The sequence below is a fragment of the Phycodurus eques genome, chromosome 15, assembly GCF_024500275.1.
Source record: "Phycodurus eques isolate BA_2022a chromosome 15, UOR_Pequ_1.1, whole genome shotgun sequence".
NCBI classification, from domain to species: domain Eukaryota; kingdom Metazoa; phylum Chordata; class Actinopteri; order Syngnathiformes; family Syngnathidae; genus Phycodurus; species Phycodurus eques.
The window spans coordinates 16,815,907-16,835,699 of NC_084539.1; the positions used below are offsets into that span (position 1 = coordinate 16,815,907).

Sequence of the window (19,793 nt, forward strand, 5' to 3'; positions counted from 1 at the left end):
GTGCACTACGATTGAATGGTGTCTCTCATCCAAATTGTGCACCGCCTCTTGTCCGAATGTGCCATTTCCCATTTTGAGTGAAATAATACACGCACGGTTTTGCAACACATCTTGTATTTTCCTCCACACGTCCTCCTTGGTCATCAGGAGCCTCTCAGTTTTTAGCACAAGCAATACACTGGGTAGAATAAGCACACTATTGGCTGGAGAGCTGGCGTCTGAGGCTGAAGGATGCCAGGCGGTGCACTTGAGGTGATGTAATGCACTTGAGGTTTAAAGGGGCCACACCCCTTCCTTAAAACTGGCAGCACCTTTTTAAAGCGAGCAAAGATACCCTCAGGAAGGACAGAGGGAGGGTGCCCACCTCTCAGCTTGTCATAAGGTCAGTGGAGTGGAGGAAGCTGTGTATGCATGCATCTCTATGGCTACTTAATAGAATGAGTGGAGACTGAATGAAGGCTGTGTGACCTTGCAGACTTCCTAACAGCAACGGCAAGTGACACACGGGTGCCACTGCCAACATAAATCTCTCACCACATCCTGTTGAGAATTTGAGAAAGTCTCAAAACCTACAGCCGGCCTGGTCGTGATGGATTTTTAATAATAATTGTCGTATTAAGTCAGGCTCTATATGTGAATGGAAGCATTGGAAACCATTTCTTAATGGGTGCTTGAAGATACGGTGTCATATATTGAAATACCATACCACCATCGAATAAGATCCAATTTTAACAAAAATTTTAATTACAAATTCATAATTCTCACTCTTGATTGTCACAGAGGAATTATTATTATTGTTGTTTTGGGGCTTTGCAGATGCTGCATTACATCATTTTCAGAACTATTTCATCAAGTCATGTTTTCTCTGCCACAGGGTTTGTACCACCACTCAGAATATAAATTAAAGCTTTAAGGCAGCAGCAGTGCATAAATATATTAAAAGTATATATTTGTACACATCTATACACACTGCATATTCACAACAGAATAAGCAGCATAAGTAACGGTAGTGTTTCGAAAATTATTCTTTTTTTTCTTTATATGACTGTGTAAAAGTCCGACTTTATTTTGATAATACTGTGACTATATCTTGTAATACTATAACTTTATTCTCATAAGATGACAACTTTTTACTTAGTGACTTTATTCTTTATATGGTTAGGATTATTTAATTTGTTCTTGTTTGATTTACAACTAGATCAGTGATGAAGTGTGGCTTGGGTGCCAAGTGGTTATGCTTGTGACCTCTTGTAGCATGAGGAAGAATCACTATGTACAATTCAGCTGTATTTAACTTTTAAGTTCAACACATTTGCATTTAATGCAACCATGTCAAATTTGAAGCCTAGGGGCCACATCCGGCCCGCCACTTCATTTTATGCGGCCTGCAAAAAGCAAATCATTTCCGTCAACTTCCGTGATTCTTGTTAAAATCTGTACAAATATTTCACGTCTTTGGTCTGGTAAAGTGATGACTAATACATTGGAAACTTCTTGCACCATTATTAATTTATTAGTAGAAAATTGACTTTTCTTGTAGACATACGTTTTTTTCTTGTAAAATTTGTAACTGCCATTGTGAAATAGTGATGCTTTTGTTATGTGACCATATCATATCTATCATATTGGGATTCTCTTACAATATGATTATCCTTATGAAATGATGACTTGCAACATTATGATTTTTTTTGTAAAATGAGTTTGTCTTTTAAACTCATTCACTGCCAACCCTCCCAGTTAACATCGATATTTGACTTCTAAAGCACTCAATCCAGCGAAGAGAATTACTTCATTCTAGTAAAAAAATGAAAAAAATAAAATAAGATTCTAAAATAACTATTCTGGTAAAATTATTAGTTTTATATATTTCTTGTAACATTATCATAAAATTAGTTTTATTGTATTATTACGACTTCGTTCTCATAAAATTCCATTTTATTCATGGGACAGGACTTGCTCTTGTAAAATTTAAATTTCCATGATTAAATATGTCTTCAACATCCATCCATTTTCTGAGCCGCTTCTCCTCACTAGGGTCGTGGGCGTGCGGGAGCCTATCCCAGCTATCATTGGGCAGGAGGTGGGGTACACCCTGAACTGCTTGTTCCAGCCAATCGCAGGGCACATATAAACAAACAACCATTCGCACTCACATTCACACCTTCGGGCAATTTAGAGTTGTCAATTAACCTACCGTGCATGTTCTTGGGATGTGGGAGGAAACCGGAGTGCCCGGAGAACACCCACGCAGAGAATATGCAAACTCCACACAGGCGGGGCCTGGGATTGAACCCAGGTCCTCAGAACTGTGAGGCAGACGCTCTAACCAATCGTCCACCGTTCCACCATGTCTTCAACAAAACCTTTCTAATAAAATGAAAATTGTTCTAACTTTTTTTTATGACATTATTCTTCATTGTTTAACCTTATCCTCATAATTGAAGAATTGCAGAATTATTAAAAAAGCATGTCAGGTCCTAAAATAGATAAAACAACAGACCAAACCAATACATTTTCAGTTCTATATATTTGAAAGAATAGTGCTGTAAAAATTATTCTATGGTGTGTAAACACAAATAGAATTTTTCATTGTTTGTTTCTGGCCTGTAAGATATAACAAAAATATCTCCAGAAAAAACCAACATCTCTTTGGCAATATGAGATTAGGGGCAACTGAACGGCTGACATCCTCTCAAAATTTTGTCACAAGGAATTAAAAAAAGAAAGCGTCACATGGGACTTTTTTTTTTGTTTATTTGGATTGTTGGCATTTTTTTAAAGAACTGTCACCTCTAGTTCCTCTTTCTTTCTGCCGTTCCTGAAAAGTGAGCTCTTGTAGTTTTGAATATGCAGTGTGTTGCACAATCAGGTTTTCTTTTCTGATAATCTTTGTGATTTTCCTATTTTGCTGAGGCCATCCAATCAAGAGTTTTAAAAAAATAATAATACTAACACCTAATAAGGAAAAGGGGTCATTATGGTCTACTCTCCATCATACAAACCTTTCCAGTTCTTTATGCATTGTCAAATTAATGTGACTGGATGGGAATCAGATATACAGTATGGATGGAATTATCATTTCCTCACTATTGCATTTTTTCAATCCTATTGTTCGATGAAAAATGTATTTTTCTTACATCAACAATTTTTGAGAATTGTTAGCAGCTAGAATGTTAGACACTTAAATGATCTCTATCAGTTTTTAATCAGTAAAGATCAAAATGATTTATTGATTTGCTTTCACTGTTTCCAAGTCAGCCTTTCATTGATTTTTTATAAATAATTATAAATAAATAATAATAATAATTATAATAATAATAATACATACATACCAGTTATATAGTGCTTTATATTCAAGACACTCAAAGACGCTTTACAATTGCACACATTATTTATTCACTACTCCAGAGTTACACCTTAGTGATGGGACGCTACTAGTGCAGCTTCAGCTAGCTACCCTGGGGCAGACTGGCTGCCATTCTGCGCCTACAGCCCCTCCAACTACCACCAAACATCCAACCACATACATTCATAGGAAATGTGGGTTTAGTGTCTTGCCAAGGGACACAACGACGACATGCGCTCGGGCAGGGATAAAAACCGGCGACCCTCCACTTACCGTCTGCAAAATGCTGCTCCATTAATCATGAACAACCTTGAAAAGCCTAAAAGAGCTGGCGCACCCTGTGGTGGGTCTGGCCAATTTCACTGAGGGGGCCTGGCTAGCACCAGGGGTTTGCTCAGAGCAACACATTCAACCCGCTTCTGCCTTACATTAGTTAAACTTACCACTGTAACCATAGCCTATTAAAATAAACAGCATTTATGTACTAGGTTGCTAAAATCTTGGGTATTCCACACCATTGCTTTTTGTCTACAGTTCAAAATGAAGACAAAAAAGGACATTACGTCTATTTCTGCACCTTAAAGACGGCTACAAATGACCCAGACATTGAGACAGAGCCAGGTGATGGTGTTGAGAGAGCACCACAGACGTATATTTTGGGTGTTTTTAAGGAAATGCTTATATTTAACCTTTTGATTTTGTGGCGCAATAAAACAAACTCAGCAAAAACACTTCTTCTGACATTACACTTTTAATCCCGCACACCTTCAGAGCCGCATCACACTTTGGAAATCCCGGCCCTAGGTGAACCACACCTGTAACACAACTCTCGGGGATAACAGGCTTGTGCTTGGGGCTCCTTTCCCAAACATTTTGAGAGACACATCCTCTTCAACATCCCTGAGAGTTAGTTTTGATGATGGTACTAGTTTTCCTTTGGAGAGAGGGGGGGTTAAAAAAAATCAGGGGGAAAAATTATTCTACCATAAAACTTATTATTTTTGCACCTATGATGAACGGTGATACTGTATTTTAACCCAGCCTCAATTCATGTGTTTCTTCAGGATCTCTGTGCAGTCAACCCAGATGGTGAGGTTTGACTTCATGTTCATCTGATTTAACAGGATGGCAGCTAAGGGGGTCAAGCTGTTGGTGAGTCCTCATTGTAATTCAGAATCATTAGTTTACCAATAAAAACCTTGTATGACCTGTAAATACTATAAGTGTGTTTAACAGTTGCTTAGCCATGAGAATGAGTGATGAATTTTAGAATAGGTCTTCAGGTCCTCATTCCTACCATCACAAAGGCCTCCAAACAATAAGACTCCATGAAGTGTTCAATGTCATTATTTCATCGACCACATTAAAACAGAAATATTTTCAGACCAGTAGTAGAAGTTGCAGTATAATGCATCTAAAATATTACAATGATGGCATGTGGAGTGACGCAGGGTACAGTTCTTCGACCCATTCTTTTATGATTTTAATAGGCTTACTGTAGTTCAAATACTTAATACAATGCAGCCCTATGGGGGCACAAGCCAGTGAAAACTGTAGCAAGCACGGATAAATGCAGAAAAAACAAACAAACAAAAAAAAACGTCAGGAAGCGCATCCGGCTTATAACTTTGCCAAACAAATATGCCGAATTCGCCGAAGTAAGACAGAATATATGTGCATGAATGAGAGGGGTTGTGGGGGAAGAGTGAGGCTACAGGGAGAAGAGATAGCAAGGGTGGAGGACTTTAAATACTTGGGGTCAACCGTCCAGAGCAATGCTGAGTGTGGTCAGGAAGTGAAGAAACGGGTCAAAGCAGGTTGGAATGGGTGGAGGAAGGTGTCAGGTGTGTTATGTGACAGAAGAGTCTCTGCTAGGATGAAGGGGAAAGTTTCTAAAACAGTGGTGAGGCCAGCCATGATGTACGGATTAGAGACAGTGGCACTGAAGAGACAACCGGAAGCGGAGCTGGAGGTGGTGGAAATGAAGATGTTGAGGTTCGCTCTCGGAGTGACCAGGTTGGATAAAATTAGAAATGAGCTCATCAGAGGGACAGCCAAGGTTCGATGTTTTGGAGACAAAGTTAGCGAGAGCAGACTTCGATGGTTTGGACACGTCCAGAGGAGAAATAGTGAGTATATTGGTAGAAGGATGATGAGGATGGAGCTGCCAGGCAAGAGAGCTAGAGGAAGAACAAAGAGAAGGTTGATGGATGTCGTGAGGGGAAGACATGTTGGTGTTCGAGAGGAGAATGCAGGAGATAGGCTTACATGGAAAAGGATGACGCGCTGTGGCGAACCCTAAAGGGACAAGCCGAAAGGAAAAGAAGGAGGATTGTTCACTAAAAAATGCAATAAAGATAACACCTTGGGTGAGATAATGTTGTATGTCTGTTTGTTTAAAGCCTTGTTACTTTAAAATAAAACAAAAAAACTTGCTTCTTTCTTCCAGGAGTGTAACCATACCAAAAAGAGTGCACTTACCACAATGAGGAAGTGCCTTCTCGTTACCTTCCTCTGTGTCTTACTGCTGGGACTTCTTAATTTCTGGCTGATAGGATTCAGCTTTGACTCCAACCAGCCTATGCATGTGACAATTCTGATGTGGCACCGACCCTTCAGTGTTCCCAATGACCTGAGCGGAGATGCGTGTGGGGACTACCACAGCACCCTGTTCTGCACGATCGTGGAAAAGAGGTCCTTGTTTCCCACCGCGGACGTGGTGGTGTTCCACAACTACGAATTGGTCACAGGACGGGAGAAACTTCCTCTGGATCTTCCCAGGCCACCAGGCCAGAGGTGGGCTTGGTTGTCCCTAGAGTCCCCTGTTCACAATGGAGACCTGAGGAGATTTGCGGGTATCTTCAACTTGACCATTAACTACAGGAGAGATGCAGATATTGCTACACCTTATGGAGAGCGGCTGGTGAACGAGGCTGAAGGAGAAGATCCAGTGCACGAACTCACACAGAATAAAAGCTTTCTGGCGTGTTGGGTGGTCAGCAACTACAGGAGTTCGTACAGAAGAAGCCAAGTGTACAAAGAACTTAGCACCATAGTTCCTGTGAAGGTCTACGGGCGCTGGACAAAAACTCCCCTCAGCGCAGAAGAACTCTTGCCCACAATCTCTCGCTGCTACTTCTACTTGGCCTTTGAGAACTCTGAAGCCAAAGAATACATCACAGAGAAGCTGTGGAAGAACGCTTACCAGTCGGGGGCAGTTCCTGTTGTCCTGGGTGCACCAGTGCAGGATTACGAGGCCTTGGCTCCGCCTCATTCTTTCATCCACGTCGACCAATTTGCATCGGTAAAAGAGCTGGCCGAGTATCTGCTGCAGGTGGCGGGAGACAAGAAGCGCTACAGCGAGTATTTTCGCTGGAAGCAAAAGTGGAAAGTGAAGGTGAGCAATAACTGGAAGGAGAGACTGTGTAAACTCTGCTCCCACTACGAACATTTGCCTCCCAACAAGGTTCACACTGATCTGGCAGCATGGGTTCATGCTACTGGCACACTGTAAGCCTCTTTCACGCATAAATCACACAAAATAGAGCTGCCGTTTATCTGCATGTCAGTTTTACACAGAACCCAGCGAAAGCAGAATCCATCCATCCATCCATTTTCTGAACCGCTTCTCCTCACTAGGGTCGCGGGCGTGCTGGAGCCTATCCCAGCTATCATCGGGCAGAAGGCGGGGTACACCCTGAACTGGTTGCCAGCCAATCGCAGGGCACATACAAACAAACAACCATTCGCACTCACATGCACACCATCCATCCATCCATCCATTTTCAACACCGCTTATCCTGGTTAGGGTCGCGGGATGCTGGAGCCTATCCCTGACTTCGGGCGAAAGGCGGACTACACCCTGAACTGGTCGCCAGTCAGTCGCAGGGCACATATAGACACGGACAACCATTCGCACTCACATTCACACCGTCACTGAGTGGGAACTGAACCCACGCTCCCTGCACCAAAGTCAGGCGAGTGTACCACTACACTATCAGTGACTTCTCACATGCACACCTACGGGTAATTTAGAGTCTTCAATTCATGCATGTTTTTGGGATGTGGGAGGAAACCGGAGCAGGATATTCATGTAAATATGTGCACTTTTGCCTTATTTGTCATCACCATTTCCTCCATAGTTTCTTTACTTGTAATTGTCTTGCACATAAAACACAGTTCAAAAATGCAAAGTCATTAAAAAAATGCGTACTGTATCTGTATATATTTTTGGAGACTTTGTCCAAACATGGTAAAACACATGCAAAATGATTCATATCATGGGCGTATTTTGAATGAAAGTGAATTCTTACTGTATTAAGTGAAGGGGTATCTTTTGGTTGGAAATTATACAAAATAAAGTTACAAAAGAAATCGTAAATGTGACACATACATCCAGGGCAAATTGAAAAATTTCAGTCCAGATTAGGGGATCTCTAAAAGATTATCCTGAGTGATTATCCTGTGTTGTAGGGTGCCTTAAAAATGATTTTTTTTTTTCGTTGAGGCCGACAATAAATGAATATTTATATGCATATTAAATATTTTCAATCACAAAGCCTTTTCTGTGTGTGTGGTCAGCACAGAGTTCGGCCGAAACACTAACCCCATGATTGTGACAGGAAATGGAACGATTGTATAACTTATTTCTCAAATCATTCAGTCAATACAATGGAAATAAGATTTTCCCGGAGTTGCCGGATAAGCTAAAAATTAGCCCAGCTTCTTCTTCTACTGCTACTACTTTTTTCATATTTCCCAGGAGTCTGGATGCCCTGTGGCACCATGCTGCCTCTCACAGGTCAGTCTTGGTACTATGGCAGACAGCAGCCGTTTGTGGAAGGTTACTCACGATTGTTGGGAGAGATATGATTGATTGTGGTGTGTTGTGTTTGTCACCATGAGTACACCCCTCACTATGAAAGCAGTAAGAACATGCAGCGGAGCATTGAGATGCAAGTGAAGTGACTTACAAGTTTTTCGAGATTCAGCAGCTAAGCTAGCTGTTTCAATTTGCTTTGATTTTCGAGCAAGATTTTGAGATACGAGTGTTGTAGGGTGGCAGAAAAGTCAACTCACTTGACAACAAGTAGGAGTTTGGCAGGTAGTTTTAAAACAAGAAAAGAAAGTATATTCATTTTGAATTACCACCATGTAGTTTCCCATCATTAAAAAATCTTATTATTGCGTGTATTTTTGGTGGACCTCCGCTAAATTCATGTACCCTATTTCCGGGTAAGAAAAAACATGGAAAATGGTAAGAAAATGGAAAATGCTAAGAAAATGATGACCGTTTTTCTGGATTGAGTTAACATACCTACAATGATATCGTCTATTTTGATTTGAAGGTATTTTGAAAATGTTAGTAACATACCTAAAATAGTGGACTGTCGGACGTGTTGAAAAAAGATTGGCCATTTTCAAGAAGTTCCATGTTGGCAATAAATTGCAAATAATATTAACCTACATGTAAGGAAACGGCTAGCTTAGCTGCTACGTCTTCTCCTTTCTATTCCTACTTTTGTATTTTCAGTCAATCTGGATGCCATGTGGCACTTTGCTGCCACTTGCAGGTCAGTGTTGGTACTACGTAAGATAAGGGTACGACGTACAAATAAGACATCGTGTACAAAAAAAAAAATTACCATCAAATGCTTACAATATATGTTAACACTTGTTGGATCATTGGGACGTATGGTGTCATAAATTTAGTGCTGCCGTCAGACGTTTTCATAACAGCCCGATAGGAGAAATGTTTCTCAAAGCTGTTTCAGATGATGAAATAAATTCACCTTAGCCTTACAGATGCTGTTAATTGGGTTTCCTCAAAGTCATCTAAGATTCATATCTACGTTTCTTGTGTAATTTCAAGATGGAAAGTCACTAACTCATGGCCATGGTATGGGTCATTTTGACAAGTCTGTGCTAGCGTAATATAGTATATGGTCAATTTATGAATTGACCTGTGAGGTCATCTTCATGAATTAGTTATGCAGCAGTGTTTTGCAGGCTACTGATAAAAGCTTTTGCATTTATGCAACATGTGCCAAATTTGACGAAATGTGTTCTGTTCAAGCTGATAAGAAACATTTGACATGTTTCCAATCTTCGCATTGTGTTGAAGCCTGTTCAATAAATATGTTTTGGACCCATGGAGAATGTATATTAACTACTAATATTCTCATTCACCCAGGTCATTGTATTATCGGGGAATTGATAGCAAACCAGAACAGTCCAGTTTCTATTGATTCAATGTCCTGTGAATACGATGCAGTATGTACACAGAGTATATACAGTACACACTATATACACATGAGCGAGAGAGAGCGATTTACATAATGTAAAAAAATTTAAAACAATTGGCAGTGGATCAAAAACACTATCTCAAGCACTGTTGTTACTAACAAAAGTGACCCAAGTCACACCCACACTTGCACACAAACAAATTGACAGCTGCAGAAACATTTACTTGGTGGAAAAACAACATAACATTTAAATCACCCAAAAAAAAAAAAAAAACAGGGGGAAAAAAAAAAATCTGATATTTAATTTGAAAATACATGGATGCTGAGTCAAAAGGCCAACCTTTAAATAAATAATCCATTTACACTGTGATAGATTGTTTCATATCAAGGTTGACTTGTAAAACTGGTCTACTGAAGGAACACATTTTAAAATGCTGAAAACAGGGTAGACAAATTATTCTAAAAATGATGTATGCAACTTTCATTTGCTCAAGATACCAGTGGTGTAAAAAGTACAAGTATGCCAATAATATAAAATCTTGACTGTTATTAGAAAATAGTCAAGTAAAGGATAGACCTCCGGAGATAAAATGTTGAATTTGTGCAATAAAAGCAGAGAAAATTAGCAGCAAGGACTATTTTGTCATCAAAATCCTCAAAATATTGCATCTAATCTCTTAAAAAACAGCAATAGATGTCAAAGAAACTAGAGATGATTAAGTATACAATTTTTTAAAAAAGGCACTTTTTACAGAAGTAAAATATTGCTTTCATTGTGATGTACCAAGATTTGAGTTCCCCCCCCCCCCCTCTCCCCCCACAACAGTCTTTTTACATCAAAACACCTGAATCCAGAAAGTAGAACCCTACTTGAACCACAACCCCCCCCCCATTAACTCAAATATTTTTCTCGACTCAGGAACAAGTATCAATCACCTGCACGACAAAAACACTACATGCTGCCTCGAGTTCAAATGCACTTTGGTAATCTGGCCTAATGAATAAGTTGCATGCATTAGCAAAACACTTCCCAAGTTCTTGGTGTGGAGCGATTAGTGGCACACAACTGCAGTGATGGGTTGAACCTTGAACTGTCCCCCAAGGACAAGTTTGGACAGAGTGGTTCGTCGGTGGTGCCGCAGCCTCTTATCCAGTCAGGTGACCGACCAGTCCAGGGTGCAGCGCTTGCTTCAGGACATCCGGCCGATGAAGAGGCGGCATGTAAAGCGTCGGCGGCGGGGCTCCGGGGAAGCTGGCCGGGGGAGGGTAGCCCTGGCCGGGGATGGGGGAGGCGACCATGTTGAGAGGAGACGGGCTCTGCTCGTAGTACTGGCCGTCGCACTCTTCGTCCAGCGGCAGAGCCAGACGCTTGCCCTTCTGTCTACGGTTACAGAACCACACTCGGACCACCTGCACGTGACAATGTTCGGTTAACATAACTGCACAAAGAACACATGCTGCAATTCATTTGGTCAACAGATGAGATGTAACCATGCTGCCGTCTGCGCCAAAAAGGAATTTACGTCAAATGTGTAGCTCATTTACAGAAAATGTCATGTCTTTTCTTAGTCGCGGCTGCTATTTCAAGTCAGGTTTTGTGATGTCCTCAAGTAAACTCGTAACTATTATAATGATGGTGGGGAAAGCATCGTTAATGTCACAGAGGTCCCTGATAGACATCCCTGTCATGTGATCCCCAAAAGCCAATGTGTGTCATTTGGTGAGTTCTTGTTTAGCATAAGGATTGCTCGTTCACCTCAGTGAAGACAAAAAGGCTGAGAAGTTCGTCTCCGGGGAAGTGAACGACCTGTCGATGGAGCCACTTTTTCTTTGCAAAAATGGTCCCATAGATGATGATAAAATTACTCAGTTTGTGTCCTGAGCCTTTATTTTACATCGTTTCGATAACATTTCCCAAAAGGTCGACATTCAAACAGAAGTAGTTAATGTGGTGTTGCAACCTAGTTGAAACTTCATCCACAGCCCCTCTGCTGGTTGCAGCCATTCCCCTTATTGATCAGGACAGGATCAAAAAATCAAATTCCACTTCAGAATAGATTAAATCAATCGTGCCCATTCCTACAACATACTGCAGAGTAATATCAGGATTCAGTGATACAAATCGTATAGTGGTGAACCAGACTAAAATGTTTAGTGGAAAGTTGGCTTCCGATACATGTTCACCCTTCTGAAATCCTAATAAATTAGTTGATCTACCAGAGTTAGAAATTGATGATTCATTTAAAATGATTTGAATTGGAAGTGCAAAACTCCACACTGTCCAAACATGGTAGCAATTTTCACCAACAAGCTAAGAGCGCAATGCTAACAGCTACCGAAATAGCATAGCGTCACCTATAGGGGTGGAGGATGACCCATATTGTCATCGTAATATATTTTAAATCCTAAATCGTATAATTGCCTGGGTCTCTTTTGAAAGTTTTCAGAAAACAAGGAAAAACAAATTCAACAAACAAGAGTCTAGTTGCCATGATTCTACCTTTGCAGATTACTATGACCTCGAGGACTGAGAAGCCACACAGACAAAAATAAATAAATAAAAACAAAAACAAAACTCCCCCCCCCCACCCACCCACAAAAAACATTTTGCAATTTTTAGGAGAGTGAATCACAGATTTTCACAATCTCCTGCAAATAGAGATCTTCTGTATAACGTACTGCTTATATGAAATATAATTAGCGTACATACTGTAGCATTTCTGTTGGGGATGTGTACCTTTAAGAGGCGTGGACTACTGATGGACACCTGGACCGTACAGCAGCTTCTTGCGTTTGACTTTCATTTTAAAATTTGACTGTCCCATTCAATAAACTGTTAATAGCGCACAGGCGACTGCAGCTCTCGTTGCCCACACACACACACACACACACACACACACACACAAGGGCCTTGCAGTACCGGCGGCGTATTTCAAGCTAGCTTGTAACCCGACTTGTAAAATGGAGCTGCCGCAAGTTACGATGAATTCAATTCTGGCTTGTGAGGGAAAACAAATGACTTACATCTCTCTCCAGGCCCAAATCATCAGAGATGTGCGTGATCTCTTGAGTGTTGGGTTTGGGACACTTGACAAAGTAAGACTCCAGAGCAGAGCGAACGGCGCCCTCCAGGCTGGTCCTCCTCTTCCTCTTCCTGGTGTCCACAAAAACCCGCTCGATCTTGTACATCTGAATGAGCACACGAACACTTTTGATCACTGCTCTACCTGTAAGGGCTTCAGACAAGGTCAAGGTTCAGAACACTTTACAGGTGGCCAACAATGGCGGGAGGGGGTGGGGGGGCTTCCATTGAGTCTCCCAGCAGGACGTTTGCCCACGGTGAAAAAACCCCCGCGTGATCCCCCATCGGATCCGCTCGTCTGTTGTGTTGTAAAGTAGACGGCAGATGTCGAGAAAGGACTTACATCCTGGGGATTTTCCGACGTTTCGGCCTCATTCAGCCATCTCTGGAGGAGGGGCTTCAGCTTGCACATGTTCTTGAAGCTCAACTGGAGGGCCTCAAAGCGGCAAATGGTCGTCTGGCTGAACATCTTACCTGGAGACGCACAGCCCAAAAACAGAAAAATAAGAATTGGAGCATTTTTTTCAAAGTCAACAAAGGCCTGATTATCATCTCTTAAATATTGTGATTATCCTGTATTGCGAGGTGTGCAGAGAGTGTTTTTTTTTCCTCCCCCCCAATCGACTTGATAAATGCCTTTTACAACCCTACATATTTAAAACAGCAATTCCTTAAGTGTGAATGAAACGACAGCCAATTCGGAAGCCACCTGAAACACAGTAACTGGTTGTATTGAATGTTTGTGTAATGCGTCTTACAAGTCAGCCACCGCAATAAAAACAACAAGGATAATAGTTTGCAACCATGTAGTTACCAGATTAGCTGACAGTTAGCCTAGCTTCTATATATTCTACTCTTTAGATGCTCTGGGCACCATGCTGCCTCTTATAGGTCAGTCTTGGTACTACATCTGCTTTGTGTGAGTGATGTGCTGATGATCGCATCGGAGTACATAACACGCTCTTAAAAAAAAAAAAAAAAAAAAAGGTTAAGCTGTTAAATTAGCCCAAATGTACCCAAACAAAAGGTTAAGTCAGTCAATGTGCCCCACCTTCAATATGGATGGCATTGCTCTTTGCACAAATAATTTTTAAGTTAGTAAGGTGGGGGGGAGAAATTATTGTTTGCTTCCTTAACAGCAGATCTAGTGGGATCTAGTGGGAAACGGGGTCATGGGTCAACCAAAGAAAATCCTATAGATAGTTTGTCTTACCATCAAGAAAAAGTTTAACTTGTTAAACATAAGCTCGATGTACCTTGGATTTGGTTTAGTGTATATCAACTTACCATAAAGGTTACCCAAAGCAAGGCCGACATCAGCCTGAGTGAAACCCAAAGTGATGCGTTTGTGTTTAAGTTCTTTGGCAAACTGCTCCAATTCTTCAGTGGAAAGGTTTTCCTAATGCACAGAGTTGAAATGTTGCCGTGGGGTTATTAAGGCTGGCACATTTGACTCAATGAGTTTGTTTCAATGGGGCTGTCAAAAGTGGAAACGCTTACCTCTTCCGAGTCACTACAACCGCCGCTGGACGAGCCGCTGCTCCGAGTAGACGAGGCCGGGTTCTGGCCCTGAGGCACGGGGGCCCCCTGGCCGGGGTTGACGCCGAAGAAGGCGTTCGCCGGCACGCCGTTGCTGGGCGGCGACGGGGACATGGACGGCGACGACGCCGAAGACGTCGACGGATTCTGGTTGCTGCTTCCTCCGCTGCCGGGCGGCGTCAGGTGGCTGATACCCGGCCAGAAGGTCGGGGTCCAGGGGCTGGAGTAGAAGACTCCGTGGGGGGGCATTGCGGCGGAGGGCGGCGGGTACTGCTGGAGCTTCACCTCGCTCGGGTAGTCGTCTCCGGTGTCTTTCTCCGTCTTGATATCGGGGAGCTTAATTTGCTCCCGGGTCTCGGCTATGGGGGGGCTCAGGTTGGTGGGCTGCGTGGCCACGGTTACACCGGGTACCTGCCCGGTGTACTCGGGCGCGGCGAACGGATACCAGTGTTTGGGCTGGCCGAACTCCCCGGCCTGGAGCTCGGAGCCCCGGTAGTCACCGGCGCCCAGCGACGGGAAGGGGAAGAAGCTCTGCGCGGCGGCCGACGGCAGGCCACCGTAGGCGGGCTGCTTGTAGAGAACACCCGCTTCTGGCAGGGGGAGCTGGGGGAAGGACGAAGCCCCGAGGCCGTCTTGGCCCAAATTCTGCGTGCAAGCCCGGCTGAAGTCATACGGGCGGGTTTGACACTCCGAACCTGGACTGTGGGATCTTTCGGACATCTTGGCACTAAAACAGTTCACTTACCTTAATGAAGACGACACCTACAAGCTCTTGGTCAAAAGTCCAATGGAGTTGGGGCAAAGGGTGATTCGGGCCAACATAACCGTCTAAAGAGGGCTGCGAACTAGTCCATGAAAGGCCGGCTCTTGCGGCACCAGCTCCGGCCTCGGCCTGAAAGATCGAGCGTGTGGTGCGGCCGGTCTGAGCTCCACGCGTTTTGCCAATGGTGGAGGTCTTCGGCCTCCAACGCTCATTGGCTGTCGCGCACAATCACGCACAGCTGAAGGTGAATTTGTCAATGACCTTGGTAGCAAACCCCCCAGCAAACCCCCGCCACACACGCATACACTGAAAAAACGCGTGGGCGTGGTCTCACTTAGACTGCAACTGTAAAAAAGTCTAAACTTGTTTTTTGTTTTTTCTTCTTCAGTCAAATGCATCTACAATGCTAAGTATGAGTCACACACGTGTTCTAATAAGTCCACAAGATGGCTTTGATATTAAAATACACGCCATTTGGCCTATTCATGCATCAAGTTTAACAATTATTATTTAATAATTGTTATGCCGAATTATTGATATGGGATTCAGTCATTTATTCGCGTTTTTTATATATTTTTTTTTTTACATTCTGTGTGACTGTTGATTTTAGCCTCATCGATTCATTTTTCTGGTATTGAATATATGATTGATTGATTTATGCACTTAATTTTCAGATGCACGTGATTAGAATGTTGGAAACTGACGTAATTCACCCCTCTTTCTGACGAAAATAATCAAATCATATACATTAGTTTAACATATTTTTATCATGTGCAAACCGATGTAGATTTTCAAATTAAGTAAATTCAAATGACCTTTTTCGTGATTTGGTTCTATTATATTCGACTATTATTTATTTTCGGACTCTGTGAAGGATTCAAAAATTTTCTATTTATCTATTTTTCATTTTTGTTTCGTTTTGTATTTCTTACTTTTTATTTCTATATTGTTTCATGTGTTCCAAATTTTATTTCTATTTAATGTTCACACAGACGACTAATATTTTCATTAAAATGTATTTCACATTTTTAGTCACGTTCATATTATTGTTTGTACTTTTAACTTCAACTTTGTGCAGAATACCATATTGTTATTTATATATTTATATTTAAAATGTGTTAGTTGTAAGGTTTCAATAACTTGGAATTATTCTATATTGATGTGTACATTTATGTATCACATTTTCATTTGTATTGAATGATTATTAGTTTTAACTTAAAACGTTATTGATTCCATATTTCTATTCATATTTTTTATTTCATATATTATTCGTTCACCTTTTTCGGCACTTTGTGAACAATTCCATGTTTTTATATTTCACATTATTTGTATTGAATCATTTATGGAGGGTTTATATGCTGTTGAAGCACTTTGTGGAGAAGGTCATGTTTTACTTTTTTTTTGGTATTTAATTATTATTAGAGGTTTAACATTTAAAGCACTTTGTGTATAATGAAATTGCATATTTTTACTTAATTGCAATGTTTATTTGCATTTAATGCACATATTTAAAATGTTAAAGAACTTTGTGACGAATTCAAGTTTTGTTCATCTTTGTACTTAATGGTCATAGTTTGAACTTGTAATTGATCTTATATTGTTCTTATGTAGTTTTATTTCACATTTGTATTGTTATTTTTGTTTATTTTTTTCAGTTTTATCTTGCGAACCACTTTGTGAGAGATTCTATTTTTTATTGATTGTATTTTTTGTTTTGAGTTGTCTCTGTAGTCACTACTCATTTCCTGGCTCTTTATTGCTTTGGACGTTATCATAAACAGAATCGTTTTGCCAATTAAAAACAAAAATCAAAAATGAATAAATCATGACACAAGCTGGTCCCGTTTCTTCACCTTATGTTGTGACAGTGGGTTTTTCGGACACGCTGCGTGGGATTCTTTTCCACACGCAAATGTTCTTGCAGCAGGCAGGAGCAATCGGGTGAACTTCTTCGTGATCAGGGTGGGGTGGCGCCCCCGCCCCACCCACCGAGGGGGCCCTCACGGCCCGGGCCCCTGCGCGCACAGATGCGCTCCCCCCGGTGTGCGTCGTTGGCCGTAGATTGCGGCAGGAAGACGCGCCGCGGGGAGGGAGAGGAGTGGGGGAGGGGGGCGCCATTGTGCCAGCCCGGCCCCGGGGGCACCCTGTGGATTGCAGATCCCGAGTTGCGATGGTCGGCCATTAGCTCCTTTTCACATTGAAACAATACGTCTCGGCCCTTTGATTTCGCCCCGCACCCACTCGACCCCCCCATGAAACGAACACCAAGTTTCACTCTGCAGGTCTGAGGAGATGCTCAGCCTGCAGGTCTCGTGTGGCCCTGCAGGTGAAAGTTGTAAAACACTTCCTGCCACATGTGACACCCACTTCGGCATCTATCTACCTACAAGAACATTGAGATATTGTGATTGCAGACGTTGCAATTTTATTGTTATTTTATCCTGTTTGTAAAAAAAAAAAAAAAAAGTGAACTGAACAATAGTTGAACAAACTACAAAGAAAAAAAAATATAAACACCACAATTTGTAAAGTTGCAAGCTGTTTTCTGTGTACGCAAAAGGCGTATTTCTCTCAAATGTTGTTCACAAATTTGTCTAAATCAGTGTTCTCCTTCGTTGATAATCCATCCCCTCACAGGTGGGTATCAAGACGCTGATTAGACAGCATGATTGTGCAGGTGTGCCTTCGGCCGCTCACAATAAAAGGCCACTCGAATTGTGCCGTTGTATGGTGTTGGGAAAAAAAAAAATCATTTTTAAAATGTGTTCTACCATTAATGTACCTTATAACCTGTAAAATAAAATTTTCAAGGAAATGAAATCTTTTTGAGAGGAGAAGTTAAAATAACTGAGATGATGCAGTCGCACAAGTGAGCACACCCTTTTATAATTAGGAGTGTGGCAGTGTTCAGAATAAACCAATCACATTCAAACACGTTAAATATAAAGGCTCTTTTATAGTCGCGGGGACGGTGACCGTGCTGACGTCACTGCGGCTGTCCCGCGTGTAGTTTGCCTTTGTATTCGAGCGCAACCCACGCGCGGTTTTGAAAATGTACTGCAGTTGACCTCCCACTCGGGGCTGTCGCTACGGCTGTCATTGGCTAGCACGCCACAGGGTGGAGTTTCCTCTGCATTTTTCGGGCCATTTCCGGGAGCCATTTTTACTTTCCATTCAGTAACAAGGAACAAAGCAACAACAATGCCGACCGTGCAACAGTGTCTGCGAGAACAAATGGACCTAGATGACCAGATAATACGTTTAATTATGCTGCAAAATCAATCAAGAAGGTGGCGGCGTAGATGGTATGTACAACCCCAATTCCAATGAAGTTGGGACGTTGTGTTAAACATGAATACAAACAGAATACAATGATTTGCAAATCATGTTCGACCTATATTTAATTGAATACACTACAAAGACAAGATATTTAATGCTCAAACTGATAAACTTTGTTTTTAGCAAATAATCATTAACTTTGAATTTTATGGCTGCAACACGGTCCAAAAAAGCTGTGACAGGTGGCAAAAACAGACTGAGAAAGTTGAGGAATGCTCATCAAACACCTGTTTAGAACATCCCACAGGTGAACAGGCTAATTAGGAACAGGTGGGTGCCATGATTGGGTATAAAGGAGCTTCCCTGAATTGCTCAGTCATTCACAAGCAAAGTTGGGGCGAGGTTCACCTCTTTGTGAACAAGTGCTTTGAGAAAATAGTCGAACAGTTTAAGGACAAAGTTCCTCAACGAACAATTGCAAGGAATTTAGGGATTTCATTATCTACGCTCCATATCATCAAAAGGTTCAGAGAATCTGGAGAAATCACTGTATGTAAGCGGCAAGGCAGAAAACCAACATTGAATGCCAGCGACCTTCGATCCCTCAGGCGGCAATGCATCAAAAGCGGACATCAATGTGTAAAGGATATCACCACATGGGCTCAGGAGCACTTCAGAAAACCAATGTCAGTAAATACAGTTCAGCGCTACATCCGTAAGTGCAACTTGAAACTCTACTATGCAAAGCAAAAGCCATTTATCAACAACACCCAGAAACGCCGCCGACTTCTCTGGGCCCGAGCTCATCTAAGATGGACTGATGCAGAGTGGAAAAGTGTTCTGTGGTCCGACGAGTCCACATTTAAAATTGTTTTTGGAAATTGTGGCCTTCGTTTCCTCTGGGCCAAAGAGGAAAAGAACCATCTGGAGTGTTGTAGATGCAAAGTTCAAAAGCCAGCATCTGTGATGGTACGGGGCTGTGTTAGTGCCAATGGCATGGGTAACTTACACATCTGTGAAGGCACCATATATGCTGAAAGGTACATACAACAGGTTTTGGAGAAACATATGCTGCCATCCAAGCAAAGTTTTTTCATGGACGCCTCTGCTTATTTCAGCAAGACAATGGCAAACCACATTCTGCACGTGTTACAACAGCGCGGCTTCGTAGTAAAAGAGTGCGGGTACTAGACTGGCCTACCTGTCTCCCATTGAAAATGTGTGGCGCATTATGAAGCGTAAAATACGACAACGGAGACCTCGGACTGTTGAACAGCTGAAACTGTACATCAAGCAAAAATGGGAAAGAATTCCACCTACAAAGCTTCAACAATTAGTGTCCTCAGTTCCCAAACGTTTATTGAATGTTGTTAAAAGAAAAGGTGCTGTAACACAGTGGTAAACATGACCTTGTCGCAGCTTTTTTGGAACATGTTGCAGCCATAAAATTCTAAGTTAATGATTATTTGCTAAAAACAATAAAGTTTTAGTTTGAACACTAAATATATTGTCTTTGTAGTGTATTCAATTAAATATAGG

The 19,793-nt window shown here is 41.8% G+C and overlaps 2 protein-coding genes across 3 annotated transcripts in view; one reads left to right on the forward strand and one right to left on the reverse strand.

The window, feature by feature from the left end:
- The window catches only part of fut7 (fucosyltransferase 7 (alpha (1,3) fucosyltransferase)), a 40,958-nt gene extending 30,157 nt beyond the window's left edge, over positions 1-10,801 (forward strand). Inside the window, exons 1-3 of one of the 2 annotated variants that reach the window (XM_061698440.1) lie at positions 186-382; positions 4,411-4,498; positions 5,796-10,801. In XM_061698440.1, coding sequence (XP_061554424.1) covers positions 4,472-4,498; positions 5,796-6,860 — 1,092 coding nt within the window. In that variant the 5' untranslated portion in view covers positions 186-382; positions 4,411-4,471 and the 3' untranslated portion in view covers positions 6,861-10,801. Of the gene's footprint in view, positions 1-185; positions 383-4,410; positions 4,499-5,795 lie in introns of those variants that run through there. The other variant, XM_061698441.1, reaches the window with a different exon arrangement.
- Positions 10,618-15,120, reverse strand: pou5f3 (POU domain, class 5, transcription factor 3). Its single transcript, XM_061698439.1, has 5 exons — positions 14,174-15,120; positions 13,961-14,072; positions 13,017-13,147; positions 12,616-12,780; positions 10,618-11,001 (listed from the first exon to the last, which is right to left on the reverse strand). The coding sequence occupies exons 1-5, from the start codon at positions 14,930-14,932 to the stop codon at positions 10,738-10,740; spliced, it is 1,431 nt and encodes a 476-aa protein (XP_061554423.1). The 5' UTR covers positions 14,933-15,120; the 3' UTR covers positions 10,618-10,737.
- Between the last annotated feature and the right edge of the window lie 4,673 nt (positions 15,121-19,793).

What these genes read in the sequence shown, in the direction of transcription:
- pou5f3 (XM_061698439.1), bottom strand. Translation starts at nt 14,932, where the DNA reads ATGTCCGAAAGATCCCACAGTCCAGGTTCGGAGTGTCAAACCCGCCCG. An exon ending in TGCTTTGGGTAACCTTTATG is followed by an intron (nt 13,148 to 13,960) that starts GTAAGTTGATAT and finishes GTGCGTCTCCAG; the next exon opens with GTAAGATGTTCAGCCAGACG. An exon ending in ATTTGGGCCTGGAGAGAGAT is followed by an intron (nt 11,002 to 12,615) that starts GTAAGTCATTTG and finishes TGTCACGTGCAG; the next exon opens with GTGGTCCGAGTGTGGTTCTG.